Source organism: Mobula hypostoma, chromosome 6, assembly GCF_963921235.1.
Source record: "Mobula hypostoma chromosome 6, sMobHyp1.1, whole genome shotgun sequence".
NCBI classification, from domain to species: Eukaryota; Metazoa; Chordata; class Chondrichthyes; order Myliobatiformes; family Myliobatidae; genus Mobula; species Mobula hypostoma.
This window is the reverse complement of record NC_086102.1, coordinates 23,663,374-23,678,551: the sequence shown is the minus strand read 5'-3', so window position 1 is coordinate 23,678,551 and position 15,178 is coordinate 23,663,374. Positions and strand designations below refer to the sequence as shown.

General features: G+C 41.5%; 1 protein-coding gene across 2 annotated transcripts in view; it reads left to right on the top strand.

Moving 5' to 3' along the window:
• Positions 1–15,178, top strand: part of LOC134347866 (cell adhesion molecule DSCAM-like) — an 804,792-nt gene that overhangs the window by 142,057 nt on the left and 647,557 nt on the right. For both annotated transcript variants that reach the window (XM_063050412.1, XM_063050413.1), the window contains one exon: positions 2,224–2,370. In XM_063050412.1, the coding sequence (XP_062906482.1) occupies positions 2,224–2,370 (147 nt within the window). The remainder of the gene's footprint in view (positions 1–2,223; positions 2,371–15,178) is intronic.

The following is a 15,178-nucleotide window of genomic DNA, read 5'->3' as shown; positions in this document are numbered from 1 at the left end:
AAGTGCATGGTCATGCACTTCGGTAGAAGGAATAAAAGGGTAGACTATTTTCTGAATGGGGAGTAAATTAAAAAATCTGAGGTGCAAAGGTCCCTAAAGGTCAACTTTAGGATGCAGGATTCCTTAAAGGTCAACTTGCAGGTTGCAGAGGTGGTGAAGAAGGCAAATTCAATGTTAGCTTTCATTTCAAGAGGACTAGAATATAAATGCAAGGATATAATGCTGTGGCTTGATAAGTCACTGGTGAGGCCTCACTTGGAGTATTGTTAGTAGTTTTAGGCCCCTTCTCTAAGAAAGGTGGTGCTGGCACTGGAGAGGGTTCAGAGGACGTTCTTAAGAATGATTCTGTGAATGAAAGGGTTATTGTATGAGGAGTGTTTGATGGCTTTGGACCTGTACTTGCTGGAGTTTAGAAGAATGAGAGAGCTGTCATTGAAACCTATCACATTTTGAAAGGTCTATGTAAAGACGATGTTTCCAACAGTGAGGGAGCTTAGCACCTAAATGTACAGCCTCAGAAGAGGGGGGTGGCCATTTAGAATGAAGATGAAGAGAAATTTTCCTAGCCAGAGGTTAGTGAATCTGTGGAATTCGTCACCACAGCCGGCTGTGGAGGCCAGGTTATTGGGTGTATTTAAGATGGAAGTTGATAGGCTCTTGATTGGTCAGGACATTGAAAGGTTACAGGGAGAATTGGGTTGAGAGCGAAAATGGATCAGTCATGATGAAATGGCAGAGCAGTGTCAATGGACAAAATGGCCTAATTCTGCTGATTTGTCATGTCATGAACCACTCTGACTAATAAAAATCTGGGGGAAAAGTCAGAAATACTGGAAGTTCATCACAGGTTCTTCAGTGATTAAGATTCTAGGAGGGACTCTTTTCTAAAATGTGCTTGAGAACTGAGCATTATGAATGAGGCATTTACCATTCATTTTTTTGTGACCTTGAAGTCTTCTTTTAGAGCAGTTAATAGTATTAGAATTGGAACTACACTCATTCATCTTCTAACAACTTAGCTGCTGTTCCTATGTAATTGCATTTTACGGAATCTCTTAAAGCAGTTAATCATCTTTCCTTGTTTTGGATCTTTTACAACTTCCTGTGTATTTCCAGCATTTTGTTTCTTTCTCCTTGCAGTGAGGAGATGTTCACTTCCATTGACCCACTCCTGGTTCTTCCACAGATGCTACTTAGCCCATTGAGTTCTTCCTTTTTTTGTTCACTCGCTTTGCCAAGTCTAATCACCGATGAAGGGGCAATTCACTAAATTACAGTACCACCAGTATTTCGGTTTCACAGTGAAAGATCCCCTGGAAAACCAAGAGGAAATCCAGTGGGAGCAACACACAAAATGCTGGAGGAACTCAGCAGGGCAGGCAGCGTCTATGGAGGAAAATGGACAGTTGATGTTTCTGCTTAGTCACATGGTCTTAATGCACAGCTTAATAACGTGTGTACGTTATGTCCAGTTCCATTTATTTATTTATTTAGAGATACATTGCAGAACAGTCCCATCAGTCCCAATGCTTCACGCTGCCCAGGATTCCTCCCATTTAACCTTAGCCTAATCGCAGGACAATTTACAATGACCAATTAACCCTAACTGGTGCGTCTTTGGACTGTGGGAGGAAACCAGAGCACCCGGAGGAAACGGAGAGAATGTCGTGCTAACAGCTTAGGCTACCGTGATGCCCCAAATTCTAAAAGTAGAAAGGATTAACTTCATTCACCAAATACATATATTTACATGTATTAGAAATTTGCTGTGGTATGTTGCCGTGATATGCAACAAAAAGCAACATTCAACAATGATAAGAATAAAGAACAGCTATGGAATAAAATGTGCAGAAATACTAGCATGTGTTTAAAGTTCAGTTGTATTGACTTCATTGGAGTACATCGTATAGAATGTGTAAGAATCATGTGAGTCGAGGAAGTATACAGTACAGATATAGTAGATCTAGTAATACTTAAGAAGGAAGTTCCAGTTCAGTGCCTTTACTCAATTTAAGCTCTGGAATTGCATCCTTAAGCTACACTATCATTCTAACTCAATTTATATTTCTTCAAGACTTGCCTCTATGACCAAGCTTTATATCACCTATTCCCTTAATTTGCTCAGACTCAGTTATTGCTTGGAATACTTTAATGTAACAGAAAGTTGCTGTCATTTATTAAACTGCTTGACAACACCAACTCAAGCCTGCTTTTTGTTCTTAGTCTTAAGAGAGCCCTATACGGTCCGTGTGGAGGACCAGAAAGCCATGCGAGGGAACATAGCAGTCTTCAAGTGCATTATCCCCTCCTCTGTGGAGACTTATATCACTGTAGTGTCATGGGAGAAAGACACAGTCTCACTTGTCTCAGGTAAGGTCACATTTATTTCCTTTACAACATTCTGTAAGGTAAATAATAGTTAAAAGATATTCTTTGATTATGGCAAATGCTGCAGATGTCTTCCCAGGGGAATGAACGACATTTAATTAATTGGATTTGGGTTGAAGTTTAAGAGATGTTGTTTTCCCTCTCTGACATTTTCAATTTTCCATAATCTTTCAAGAGTTAAGTAAGCATTAATTCATGAAATTAAGAAAACTAGTTAAGTATTGCACATTCTATTTCTTGGAGAATGTTATTGACAATTTTTGTCCTAGTGATAAATAACACTAAAGGTTTTGTGTTGTAATGTTGTGCAATGAATATCACAAATCCTTTGGTGAATGTCTGTGTGCTGCAGTCAGTGGCATTTTGCCCTGTGTTTGGTGTGGGTCTGTGTTTTATCTTTGAACTAATACTGCCTCTCAGTCATCTTGATGGTTAATGTTAATGTGTGGCTGGGGTTGAACAGTTGGAATGGTTGAAGGATTGATATGTTTCACACACTAATTTGCTCATAACGCATGCTATTTGCTTCCAATTCCTTGCTGATTCAGAATTTATGAGCCTGGGATTGCGGGAGTGATAGACAGCCATAATCATGTATCTAAACACCTGAAACAATGGGAAGAGGTGCAACACTTTCGTGGCATTTTTAAACTAAAGCACTAGTATAACGTTCCTCCGGCTGTTCTGCATTAATGATGGAATGAATTAGCAGGTTACATTTGAAAGTGCATATTTTTATTTGGTTAAATATCATAGTTCGCCTACACTGACATATACGTTTATGGTAAGAAGGGAGAATTTGTTTCAACCAATTGCTGGATAGCATTGTCAAATACTAAAACTCTGTATGTGTTCATAAGTTCAATATATGTGCCAGTACCTACTTCCGAGAGCCCTGGCTGAATGGCTTTCATTTGGTGGAGGAACTAGAGAATACGGTTTTGTTTCATGATTTTTTTCAGGAGTGGAGTCTTCTCGCATTATTACAAAGTTTGTACAAACGTACATGTATTCGAGGTTCCTGCACGTTTTGTATCCGCAATCAAAAGCTTTCTCTTGGCTTTGCTGTGTGCAGGCCTGGTGAATGCTGGGCACTCATTTTAAACCCGGCAGTATGTGACGGCCTGCTTAACCCTTTCAGTCTCAAATGATTGTCCCAATCTGCTTTCCAACAAAGAACACAGCCTGTGAGTGAACATATGCAATGCTCATCCTAGCAGCAGAAATGTAGTTGCTAACCTCCTCAATCAATGGGTCTTGATTGCATGATGAAACAATGCAGAAGATATGAATCCTAGAATTTGTTCAGAAAACTGAGAGAAAAAAGAACTTCAAAGCCACTGGGAAATCTAGTCTCTAATTCTTGCTGCCTCAGGAAGGTAGCACACTAATCAAAGACCCTCCTACCCTGGACATTCTCCTTTCTTCCCCCTCCCAATGGGTAGAAGATTAAAAAGCCTGAAGCAAGTACTACCAGGCCTAAGGACAATTTCTACCCTGTCGTTATGATGGTCCGCTGGTACCACAGGATGGACTCTTAACTTTACAGTCTACCTTGTTATGATCCAGCACCTTGTTTACCTGCACACTGCACATCCCCGCAGCTGTTACACCGTATTCTGTTGTCATTTTTTACCTCAATGCGTTGTGCAATGATTTGATTTGTACAAGACAATTGTTCACCGTACATGTGACAACAATAAATCAAATACAATTCCAAAAATCCTCCTCCTCTTTTGTGATCAGGGTAAGAATGGCTGAGGGGATCACCGGAGTCTCTCTCCCATTCTTAGGGGACATTTATCAGGAGCACATTAGGAGTACAAACACATCCATCCAGGAGTGCCTTGCCTTGCCTTTGATGAGCCAGAATTAGTTTGGTGTTTAAACAATAGTAATCAGGGAAAAAAAGGAGCACATTCTAACGAGGAATTCCACTGTATTGATCCCAGCAATTCAGCCTTTCAAAGCCAGATTCATTTAAAATTTTCCAATATTGCAGGCCCAACAATATATAGACCAGTCAATAAAAGCTCCTTTCTATTTTCCATCAGTTCCTCTGTCAATGCTTAGTGTATTGGGGAAACTGACCCTTTGTACAGGGGAGGGAGGGGAAGAAAAGACTTCTAATTCCGTTTTGCAGAATTATTCCTGATGACATAATCCCTTTTATTGATCTGCAGATATTTATTATAGCTGAGGTCCAGTGGTACTGCGGTCGGCAAACAAATTGAGTTTGATTTAATGGAGGTTATAATCTCTTGCCTTTGGTTGAACGCTTATAAATATGACCAACATTAAAGCCCCTTGAGGAAATATTTTAAACAGGCATGTGTCAAGCCAAGTCTTTAAGGGCTTTAAATGCCAAAGGTCAGTGGAGCATCTGGCATATGTTGTGAATGGTTAGACACAAGTAAGAATGATTGCTAATTGTTCAATTATTACTATTGTTTTTGATGCATTTTATTCAATTAGCTAATGGGCTGAAGGTTATGTTAATGTTCTTAATAAATGAAAGCTATAAATTTAGGATTATTGGCATCTTTAAAGAGAGTATGCCTTAAGGACTGTTAAAATGTGCATTATAAAAATATTCAAAGGACTTTTTCAACAAAATGTGGTTTACTCTTCAGTTGTAGATATTGCCATAACTTCCAGTTTGAACTTGTGAGATCAAACACTGGCAATATTATTGACAAAGTTGAGAAGTGAAGGCTCACCTTAACTCCTCCCTCCCTTCTCCAGCTCAGAGGTTTTGAGTTATTGCAAAGCAGCCCATTTTTGTGTGATGCAAAGTCAGCTGAGTGATGAGGTGAATGAAGGCATGCAGGCTACAAGTAGAGGATAATTATTTGGAGCCATAATGCATCTTGATTGCCGTAGCAACAAAGGCAAGGCATGCAAAAACAAGGAGGTAGGTTGAACTTTCCTAAAGCATTGTTTAAACTAAAAGTTGAGCAATGCATCCAATTCTGGTCACTAGACTACAGGAAGGATGTAAAGCTGCTAGATAGAGCACAAACGAGATTTCCTGCAATGTTTCCAAGAGTAAGGATTCGGCCATGAAGTTGTACAGGAGAACCTGTGCCTGTCCTCCTAAGCAATGAAGAATGTGAAGAGTCTTGACAGAAGGAACAAGGTGTTGATGAATTCCTTTTGGTGGACAGTTCATGGGCAAGGAACTACAGATATGAAGTGAGCAGCACAAGACACATAGATGTGAGGAATAAATTGTTTTCACTGTAAGATTCGACGAACTCACTGTCTGTAAAAATGCTGGAAAGAGAGTCAGTCAGGTTTTCAAAGGGGACTTGGATGGACTCTGAATGGAAAGTCATCTGGAGGGTTACAGACAGGGAGTTGAGAATTGGATGTACTAGACTAATGCAGATATCCCACCTATCCCAGAAGTTCCAGGAGTCTCCCGCATATTAATAGTGGCTCCCTGATGCCCGCAAATCATATACAATATCACGGAACTCAATTTTTTTGAAAGCGAGCGAGAGAAAGCAAGAGAGAGCGCGAGAGCGACCACGAGAGAGAGAGAGAGCACAAGCGAGAGCGCACCATGGTAGAGTTTTCCAAAAAAAATATAAAACGTACGTCACCCCAGACTACACTAAAGTGTACCCCTGCCTAATAGGGGTCAAAATAATGACAGTGTTGCTCGCTGCACTGTTTGCACAGTGACTTTTCTATTGCCCATGGTGGATTAAAATGTAAAAGATATGTTGAGGTGAGTTTAACAGGTGTCATTCGTTCATTAGCATAGCTAACGTTATTTAAACTAGCTAGCCAGCTGCTAAGGAGCTACTCTACTGCAGACATCACACCTCTCCCGGAAGTCTCCAGCAAATTGATGGCACTACCTCCCTGAAATGAGTTTTTGCAGGGTGGGATGTCTGCTAATGCCAACATAGGCCCACTGTTTTGAATGATGATTTACACTCCTATCATCTGGTAGGTGCTACAGGAGCCTCCACTCCCACACCAGCAGGCACAGGAAGAACTTCTTCCCTGAGGCTGTGACCTTGCTGAACCTCACATCACAACGCTAAGTAGATTGCACCCATATTGTACTGTCTCGGTACTTTTATATTTGTGGGCTGTAGCACTTACTTTTTATTCGCAGTTATTTTGTAAATAACACTATTCTTTGCATTTCTGGTTAGATGCTAACTGCATTTCATTGGCTTTATATCTGTACTGAGCACAATGACAATAAAGTTGAATCTAATCTAATCTAATCTATGCTGTATCAGAATATGGCTTCAAGGTATTAAATTCTCAGATGTTTACACCTCCAACCTCTCTGTTGAGTCCTAGACATTCTTTCAGAGCTCAAGCAACATGCTCAATCAGATAACGCACAATAATGATCAGTGAACACAGTCAGGATGCAACAATGATAAGCTCAGAAAGCAGACTATGTCTTCAAAAGCTGCATTGTCTTCACAAAACAGTCTTCACTCTGTTGACAGGCATAGGGCATTCTGAGAAAGTGTATTCAATTTTGGGATTTATGTTCCCATCCTTCTCTGCAGAGAACAATAATTTTTATATTAAATGTGTCTTCGTTATCTCCAGAATATTAGGATTTTTCATATTATCCTTTTGGGAATGGAAGTCTTATCGTACAGGGAGCACTTGATGGTCTGGGCCTGTACTCACTGGAATTTAGAAGAATGGGGGGAATCTCTTTTGAAATCTATCAGAAGTTGAAAGGCCTCGATAGAGTGGATGTGCAGAGGATGTTTTCTATTGTGGGGGGAGTATCGGACCAGAAGGCAAAGCCTCAGAGGGATATCCATTTGGAACAGAGATGAGGAAGAATTTCTTTAGCCAGGGGTGGTGGAATTCATTGCCAGAGATGGCTGTGAAGGGCAGATCACTGGGTGTATTTAAGGTGGAGACTGATAGGCTCTTGATTAAGCAAGATATGAAAGATTACAGGGAAAAGGCATGAGAATATGAGAATAGGGCTGAGAGGGAAATGGATCAGCCATAATGAAATGACAGAGCAGAGTTGATGGGCTAAAAGTCCCAATTCTGCTCCTTGTACTATGGTCTTATGGAAATCTTTATTTGGATGTTGGGGTTGGGTACGTTGATTTGAAGCAGTGATCCAACTGGTGATTTCTGACAACAAATTGACCTCTCCCGATCCCAGGGATCTTTCTTCTACATCCCAGACTATGGACATTCTAGGCAAGCCCAGAATTATTGCCCATCAATCATTGCCTGGAACCTGCTCATCTATTTTAGAGGGTGGTCAGGTGCCAACCATTTTACCGAGCTTAGGCCTTCCTGTAGTGGCTTGGGAGTATATCACTGTCAGATGTCACCAACTCTATCCTTAACAGTTTCTCTCGGCTTCCTTTGTATATACAGCATGTAAAAGAGCTTACCAGTCAGCCTTTCAAAATATCCTCAACTGCTGGGACAGCCAGGAGCTGCAAATAAAAGAAGAGAAAGCACTCTCCTTCTTCCCTTTTAATTGCACTGATTTTAGGTAAATCCTCATCTTTTCATTCAGAGATCCTCACAGTAACAGGCACTTTCAGCCCAACGAGCGTGAGCCACCCAATTACACCCATGTGACCAATCAACCTACTAACCCATATGTCTTTGGAATGTGGGAGGAAACCAGAGCACACAGAGGAAACCCACATGGTCATGAGGAGAACGTACAAACTCCCTGCAGACAGTGTGATGGTTGCGTAGTGGCTCGCACAACGCTTTACAGTACTAGTGACCCAGGTTCATTTCCCACCACTGTCTGTAAGGAGTTTATGCGTTCTCCCAGTGACTCCAGTTTCCTCCCACAGTCAAAGACGTACTGGTTAGCAGGTTAATTGGTCATTGTAAATTGTCCTGTGATTAGGCTAGTGTTATTAGGTGGGTTGCTGAGTGGTGTGGTTCGAATTAAATTAAATTGACTTTATTACTTACATCCTTCATATACATGAGTAAAAATCTTTATGTTACGTCTCCGTTCAAATGTGCAATGTATAATTATAGAAATTTACAATAAATATTGACAACAGTATAATCAATATTACATAGAAATATAGTTGTGTCAATATGGATTAATCAGTCTGAAAGCCTGGTGGAAGAAGCTGTCCCAGAGCCTGTTGGTCCTGGCTTTCATACTACGGTACTATTTCCCGGATGGTAGCAGATGGAATAGATTGTGGTTGGGGTGACTCGGGTCTCAAATGATCCTTTGGGCCCTTTTTACACACTTGTCCTTGTAAAAGTCCCGTATAGTGGGAAGTTCACATCTACAGATGTGCTGGGCTGTCCACACCACTCTCTGCAGAGTTATGATATTGAGGGAAGTACCATTCGCATACCAGGCAGTGATGCAGCCAGTCAGGATGCTCTCAATCGTGCCCCTGGAGAAAGTTCGTAGGACTTGGGGGCCCACACCAAACTACTTCAACCATCTGAGGTGAAAGAGGAGCTGTTGTGCCTTTTTCACCACACAGCGGGTATGTACAGACCACGTGAGATCCTCAGTGATGTTAATGCTGAGGAACTTGAAGCTGTTCACCCTCTCGACCACAGATCCATTGTTGTCAATAGGGGTTAGCCCGTCTCCATTCCTCCTGTAATCCACAACTAGTTCCTTTGTTTTTGCGACATTGAGGGAGAGAATGGCCAGAAGGGTCTATTCTGCAGTGATTCAACAAAAAAAACAGTGGAATTGAACCTGGGTCACTGGCTTAGTAATAGTGCTGTACTAACCACTAAACTACATTCCTATATTTACATCATTGATATTGGTTCATTCTCTGCTCCCTCTGATCAGTGTCATTACCTGGCTAAAAGCATGTGTATTATTTTGAATGAGTTTCAGGTCCACAGCGGCTGAATTACAGAGAGCAATCAATACAATGTTAACAGAGCCTCTCCATGAATCTTATTTCATATTGGATTTCAAAATTGGTTGTCCTCAGCGGACTGTCAGTATGAATATTTCTTTAAATTTACAATGGTCAGAAAACAAATTAGATTTTTTTGTCAGTCGTGAGTGGTTGCATACTAAGTTAGGAGAACATGACACACTGTAGATCCTTTGGAATTTTGTGCCTGCTAACTCACGGCCGTGCGGAGCAGACCTGAACAACTAAAGACAAGGTGGTAGTAATGAAGACACCTAGCTATGCACCAGCAGAATCAGCGTTCTGAGGATATTTGCAAAAACGATGAGTACTATTGAAACCCAATATATTGCGTGTGATAGTAGCATTGCAGTTAGCAAAACATTATTACAGTGCCAGTGACCCAGATTGAATTCTGCTGCTGTCTGTAAGAAGTTTCTACATTCTCCCTGTGGCCTTTCCCGGGATGCTCCAGTTTCCTCCCACATTCCAAAGATGTTTGGGTTAGGCCGGAAAGTTTGCTAGCGCTGTAGGGAGAGGCTTAAACTAATATGGAGGTGGATGATAGAGCTGAGGATGAGCCAACTGGTTTACAAGTAGATGATGTAATATGTAATATGAATGTAAGGAAGGACAAGCCAGTGGTTGGGTACAAATGCAGACAGAGCAAAGAGTTTGATTGTACCACAGAGGCAAAATTCATAAGGCGAAGAATGCACGACTGAAGATGCTGTATTTGAATGCATGTAGCATTTGGGATAAGGTGGATGAACTCGTGGTGGCAATTAGAGATTGGTTGGTATGACGTTGTGGGCATCACAGAGTCGTGGCAGAAAGAAGGTCATAGTTGAGAGTTTAAAATCAAAGGAGATACTTTGTATTGAAAGAGCAGACAGGAAGAGATTAGTAAGAGGTGGAACTACATCTTTAGAAAGAGGTGACATAGGGACAGAGAATGTTGAATCTTTGTGGGTGGAGTTAAGAAATTGCAAGGGTAAAACAAGTCCATTATGGGAATCATACATAGGCTTCCAAATAGTAGCCAAGATTTGGGCTTGAAATTGCAAAGGGAGCTGGAAAAGGCATGTAATAAGGGTAATGTCACGATTGTAATGGGGAACTTCAATATGCAAGGGGATTGGAAAAATGAGTTTGGTGCCAAATCTCAAGAGGGGGGATTTGTTGAATGCCTACAAGATAGCTTTTTAGAGCTGCTTGCGCTCGAGCCTACTAGGGGAAAAACTATCTTAGATTGGATGTTGTATAATAACCCAGATCTTATTATTCAGCTTAATGTAAAGGAACCCTTAGGAGGCAGTGATCATAATATGATTGAATTCATACTGCAAGTCACCTGGACCAGATGCATTACATCCCAGAGTCTTGAAAGAGGTTGCTGAAGAGATGACGGATGCATTGGTTATGATTTTTCAAGAATCATTTTATTCTGGCATAGTCCTGGCGGACTGGGAAATTGCAAATGTCATACCACTCTTTAAGATGGGAGGAGGACAATAGAGAGGAAATTATAGGGCAATTAGCCTCACTTCAGTGGTTGGGAAAGTGTTGGAGTCCATGATTAAGAATGAGGTTTTGGGGTACTTAGAGATTATCGATAAAATAAGTCAAAATCAGTATGGTTTCTGTAAAGGAAAATCTTGCCTGAAAAATCTGTTAGAATTCTTCAAGGAAGTAATAAGGAATGTGGACAAAGAAGAAGTAGTGGACGTCCTTTACTTAAATTTTCAGAAAACATTTTATAAGGTGTCTCACATGAGGCTGTTTAACAAGATAAAATCCTGTGGTGTTACAGGAAAGATACTGGCATGGATAGAGGAATGGCCGACAGGCAGGAGGCAGCGAGTGGGGATAAAGGGGATCTTTTCTTGTTGGCTGCCAGTGACTAGTAGCATTCCTCAGGTGTTAGTATTGGGACCACTACTTTTTCACATTGTTTGTCAATGATTTTAGATTAGATAGTGTAATTGATGATTTTGTGGTAAAGCTTGCTGATGATACGAAGATAGGTGGAGGGGTAGGTAGTGCTGAGGGAGCAATGCGATTGCAGCAGCACTTAGACAAATTGGAAGAACGGACAAAAAATTGACATATGGAATATAGTGCTGGGAAATGTACGATAATGCATTTTGGTGAAAGGAGCAATAGTACAGACAATTATCTAAATGGGGAGAAGGTTCAAATATCATGCTGAAGCTTTATAGAATGCTAGACAGGCTGCACTTGGAGTATTGTCAACAGTTTTGGGGCCCAAATCTCAGAAAGGATGTGTTGTCATTGGAGAGAGACCAGGGGAGGTTCATGAGGATGATTCCAGGAATGAAGGGGTTAACATATGAGGAGTGTTTGGCAACTCTGGGCCTGTACTCACTGGAATTTAGAAGGGATCTCATTAACCCTACCAAATGTTGAAAGGATTAGATAAAGTGGGTGTGGAGATGATATTTCTTCTGGTGGGGCTCTCCAGAACTAGAAGGCACAGCCTCAAAATTGAGGGGCAACTTTTCCGAATAGAAGTAAGGAGGATTTTTTTAGCTAAGGAGTGGTGAATCTGTGGAATGCTCTGCCACAGACTGCAGTGGAGGCCAAGTACGTAGGTTTATTTAAAGCGGAAGTTCATAGATTCCTGATTCACTGGGGCATCAAGGGATATGGTGAGAGGGCATGTGTATGGGGTTGAATGAGATCCAGGATCAGCCATGATGAAATGGCGGGGCGGACTTGATGGGTTGAATGGCCTAACTCTGCTCCTCTGTCTTATGGTCTGAATTGGTTACGTGGGTGTAATTGGGTGGCACAGGCTTCTTGGGCCAGAAGGGCCTGTTACCGTGTTGTATCTCTAAATAAATAAACTATGATGCAAAATGCCCCCTCTGAATATGATGATACCAAACCTGGGTGCCAGCATCATTTGCAGGAGGAAGCAGAGAGGACTCAGGGAGATATTGATGAGCTGAGTGAATGAGTGAGGGCTTGGCACAAAACACGGTAAGTTGTTTTGCGGTCAGACAGAAAGACAGAACATTGAAGTATTGTTTTAAATGGTGAGAGATTGGAAGGTGTTGCTGCTCAGAGGGGCCTATATTTTCCTGAACACAATCACAGAATGTTAATCTGCAGTTACAATTAGCAAGAAGGAAGACGGTAGAGCTACTAGGACTTGATGTTTCAATCCCTATGGTAAGTCGGCACTCTTGATGTTGGCAGTGGACTCGGAGTGGTGACAAGGAGAGAGGGTAGGTACGTCATCGGGGTCATCAGGTGGGCACCCTCCTTCTTTGACGTTTCGTTGATAAGCCCACAACATCTCCAGAGGGCTCAACTGTGCTACCTGGCGTCCCAGATACACCCCCCTCAGTTCCATACCCTCCTGTCTTCATCTTGCAGCCCAGTTGTTGTCTTTCCTTTTAATCCAAATCCAATTGCTGCTTTCTTCTGCTGCATTTGACAAGGACTTGATTGCTTGTTGGAGGGAGTGACCCCTCACCCCCATTTTCTTCAATAGACTGGTCGTAGACGTAACAACAAATCCCCTGCATCCCACTTCCACAGGGAAAATCTTGGTCTTCCAGCCATTCTGGGCAGCTTCAGTTGCCAGTTCAGAGTACTTGGTCTTTTTCCTCTCATAAGCTTCTTGGACACCATCTTCCCATGGGACTGTCAATTCCACAAAATATGAAAGCAAATATTATATTGGCCTTTTATTGCAAGAGGATCTGAGTATGAAAGTAAAGATATCTTATTGTGGTTAAATGTGGCCTGTTAAGACCATGGTTGGAGTGTTCTATACCGGGCCTGTCATCTACCCAGTCAGAGGGAATATTCTGTAAGTTCCTAGAATGACAGCTCTTTTGCACAAAGGGAGATAAAGAACAAAAGAAAGTTTAGCTTTTTCATCAGATTGTAAATCAGTGAGGATTGTGGTGGGCAGCCCGCAACTATCACTGTGTTTCTGGTGCCAACATAACATACCCACAGCTTGCTAACCCTAACCATACATCTTTGTAATGTGGGAGAAAACTAGAGCACCCAAAGGAAAGCTCATGATAAAATGGCAGAGCAGACTCGATGGGCTGAATGGCCAACTTCTGCTCCTTTGTCTTATGGTCTTATGGAAACCCTCATGGTCACAGGGAGAATATACAAATTCCTTACTGATAGCGGCGGGAATTGAACCCTGATCTTACAGCTGACTGCTGTAAGGCATTGTGCTAAAGCAGAGTGGATCTTAATTCTCTTGAGTTTAGAAGAATAGGAAGCGTTCTCACTGAAAATGCAAAATTTTTGTCTGGCTTGACTGGACAGATCATAAACATGAGAAAGTCTGCAGATGCTGGAATCCTGAGCAGCACACACAAAATGCTGGAGGAACTCAGCAGGTCAGGCCCTGGGAAGTCCTACTTGTGGCGGAAGGTATGAAGGTGTTTGACGAAGCAGTCCCCCAATTTGCAACGGGTCTCGGTCTCACCAGTCTAGAGAAGACCACATCAGGAACACCGGGCACAATAGATGACCCCAGCAGATTCACAGGTGAAATGATGCCTCACATGGAAGGATTGTTTGGGGCCCTGAATGGAAGTGAGGGAGGAGGTGTATGGGTAAATGTAGCACTTAGGCGGCTTGCAGATATAAGTGCCTGGGGGGTATTAGTGGGGAGGAATGAATGAACAGATGCAGTGATCAGTGTCTCCTGGCTGAGTGGCCCCAAAATAGCATTTGACTATTTAGTACTGAGTTGGGGGGACATATCTTCACACAGAAGATAACAAATCATTGGAATTCTTGAACAGAAGCAGCTCGTAGAGACTGGAATACCTGGAATTAAACACTTCTGCTAAACATTTTTTTAATTGAGGAATCTTTAAGTAGGCATCTGCCTACAGATTCTGTCATCTTTCACGTTTTCTCATGAAATGGAACAAGGCAATTTGACCAATCTAGTCAATGACATTCTCCTAGCAACCCCTATCAGTTCATTGCCTCACTATTTCCTTTACCAATTTTTCTTCAGTTTTCTCTTTATCATCACCTTCGCCTGATTGTCGTAACACCCACCTTCTGTGGGGGGTAATTTATAGTAACCAATTAATCTGCCAAGCATTATGTCCTTGGGACGTGAGAGGAAATTGGAGCACACAGGAAACCCATCCAGTCAAAGGGAGAATGAGCAAAAATCACACAAGCAATACTGGAGGTCAAATTTGAATTCAGGTCAGTGGATCCATGAATACAGAAAATAGGATTTCATACTTATCAATTGTTAGTTGCATAAGTGTTTAATTCTAAAACGCAGCATGCTTCAAATAATTCACAACTTTAAGCGCTAAATGAACAAGATTATGGTTGGCCATAAATAGTTTCACAAGGAAGCAAAATATTTGGTGGGTGCCGGAGATATAGTTGAGAGTATCGAATAAGCAGTTTGAAGGTGGTATAATACCATATGCATTCCACAGGAGTTCGGTAAACCTTTAATAAAGAAGACTTCATTGTCATATTTGAGTATTATCTCAGAGATGTCAGATGAATGAATTTTCTCTCTTTTTTACATTTCATTTCAAACAGCTCGAGTAGAGGAAGTACGCTCTACATGTTAGACTTCTGGATTTTGCAGTCGGTTGCGCTAGACTAGACTATTCCACAACTCCATTGTTTTTTTCATAACCATAAGACCATAAGATATAGGAGCAGAATTAGGCCATTTGGCCCGTCAAGTCTGCTCCACCGTTTCATCATGGCTGATCTAATTTTCCTCTCAGCCCCAATCTCCTCATTTCCCTCCTTGGTAGTGAACCAATGAACACTACCTCACTTTTGTAATATGTATTATTACTGTTTTTTCACTATTTTAATCTATTCAATTTACATTTATATACTTACTGTAA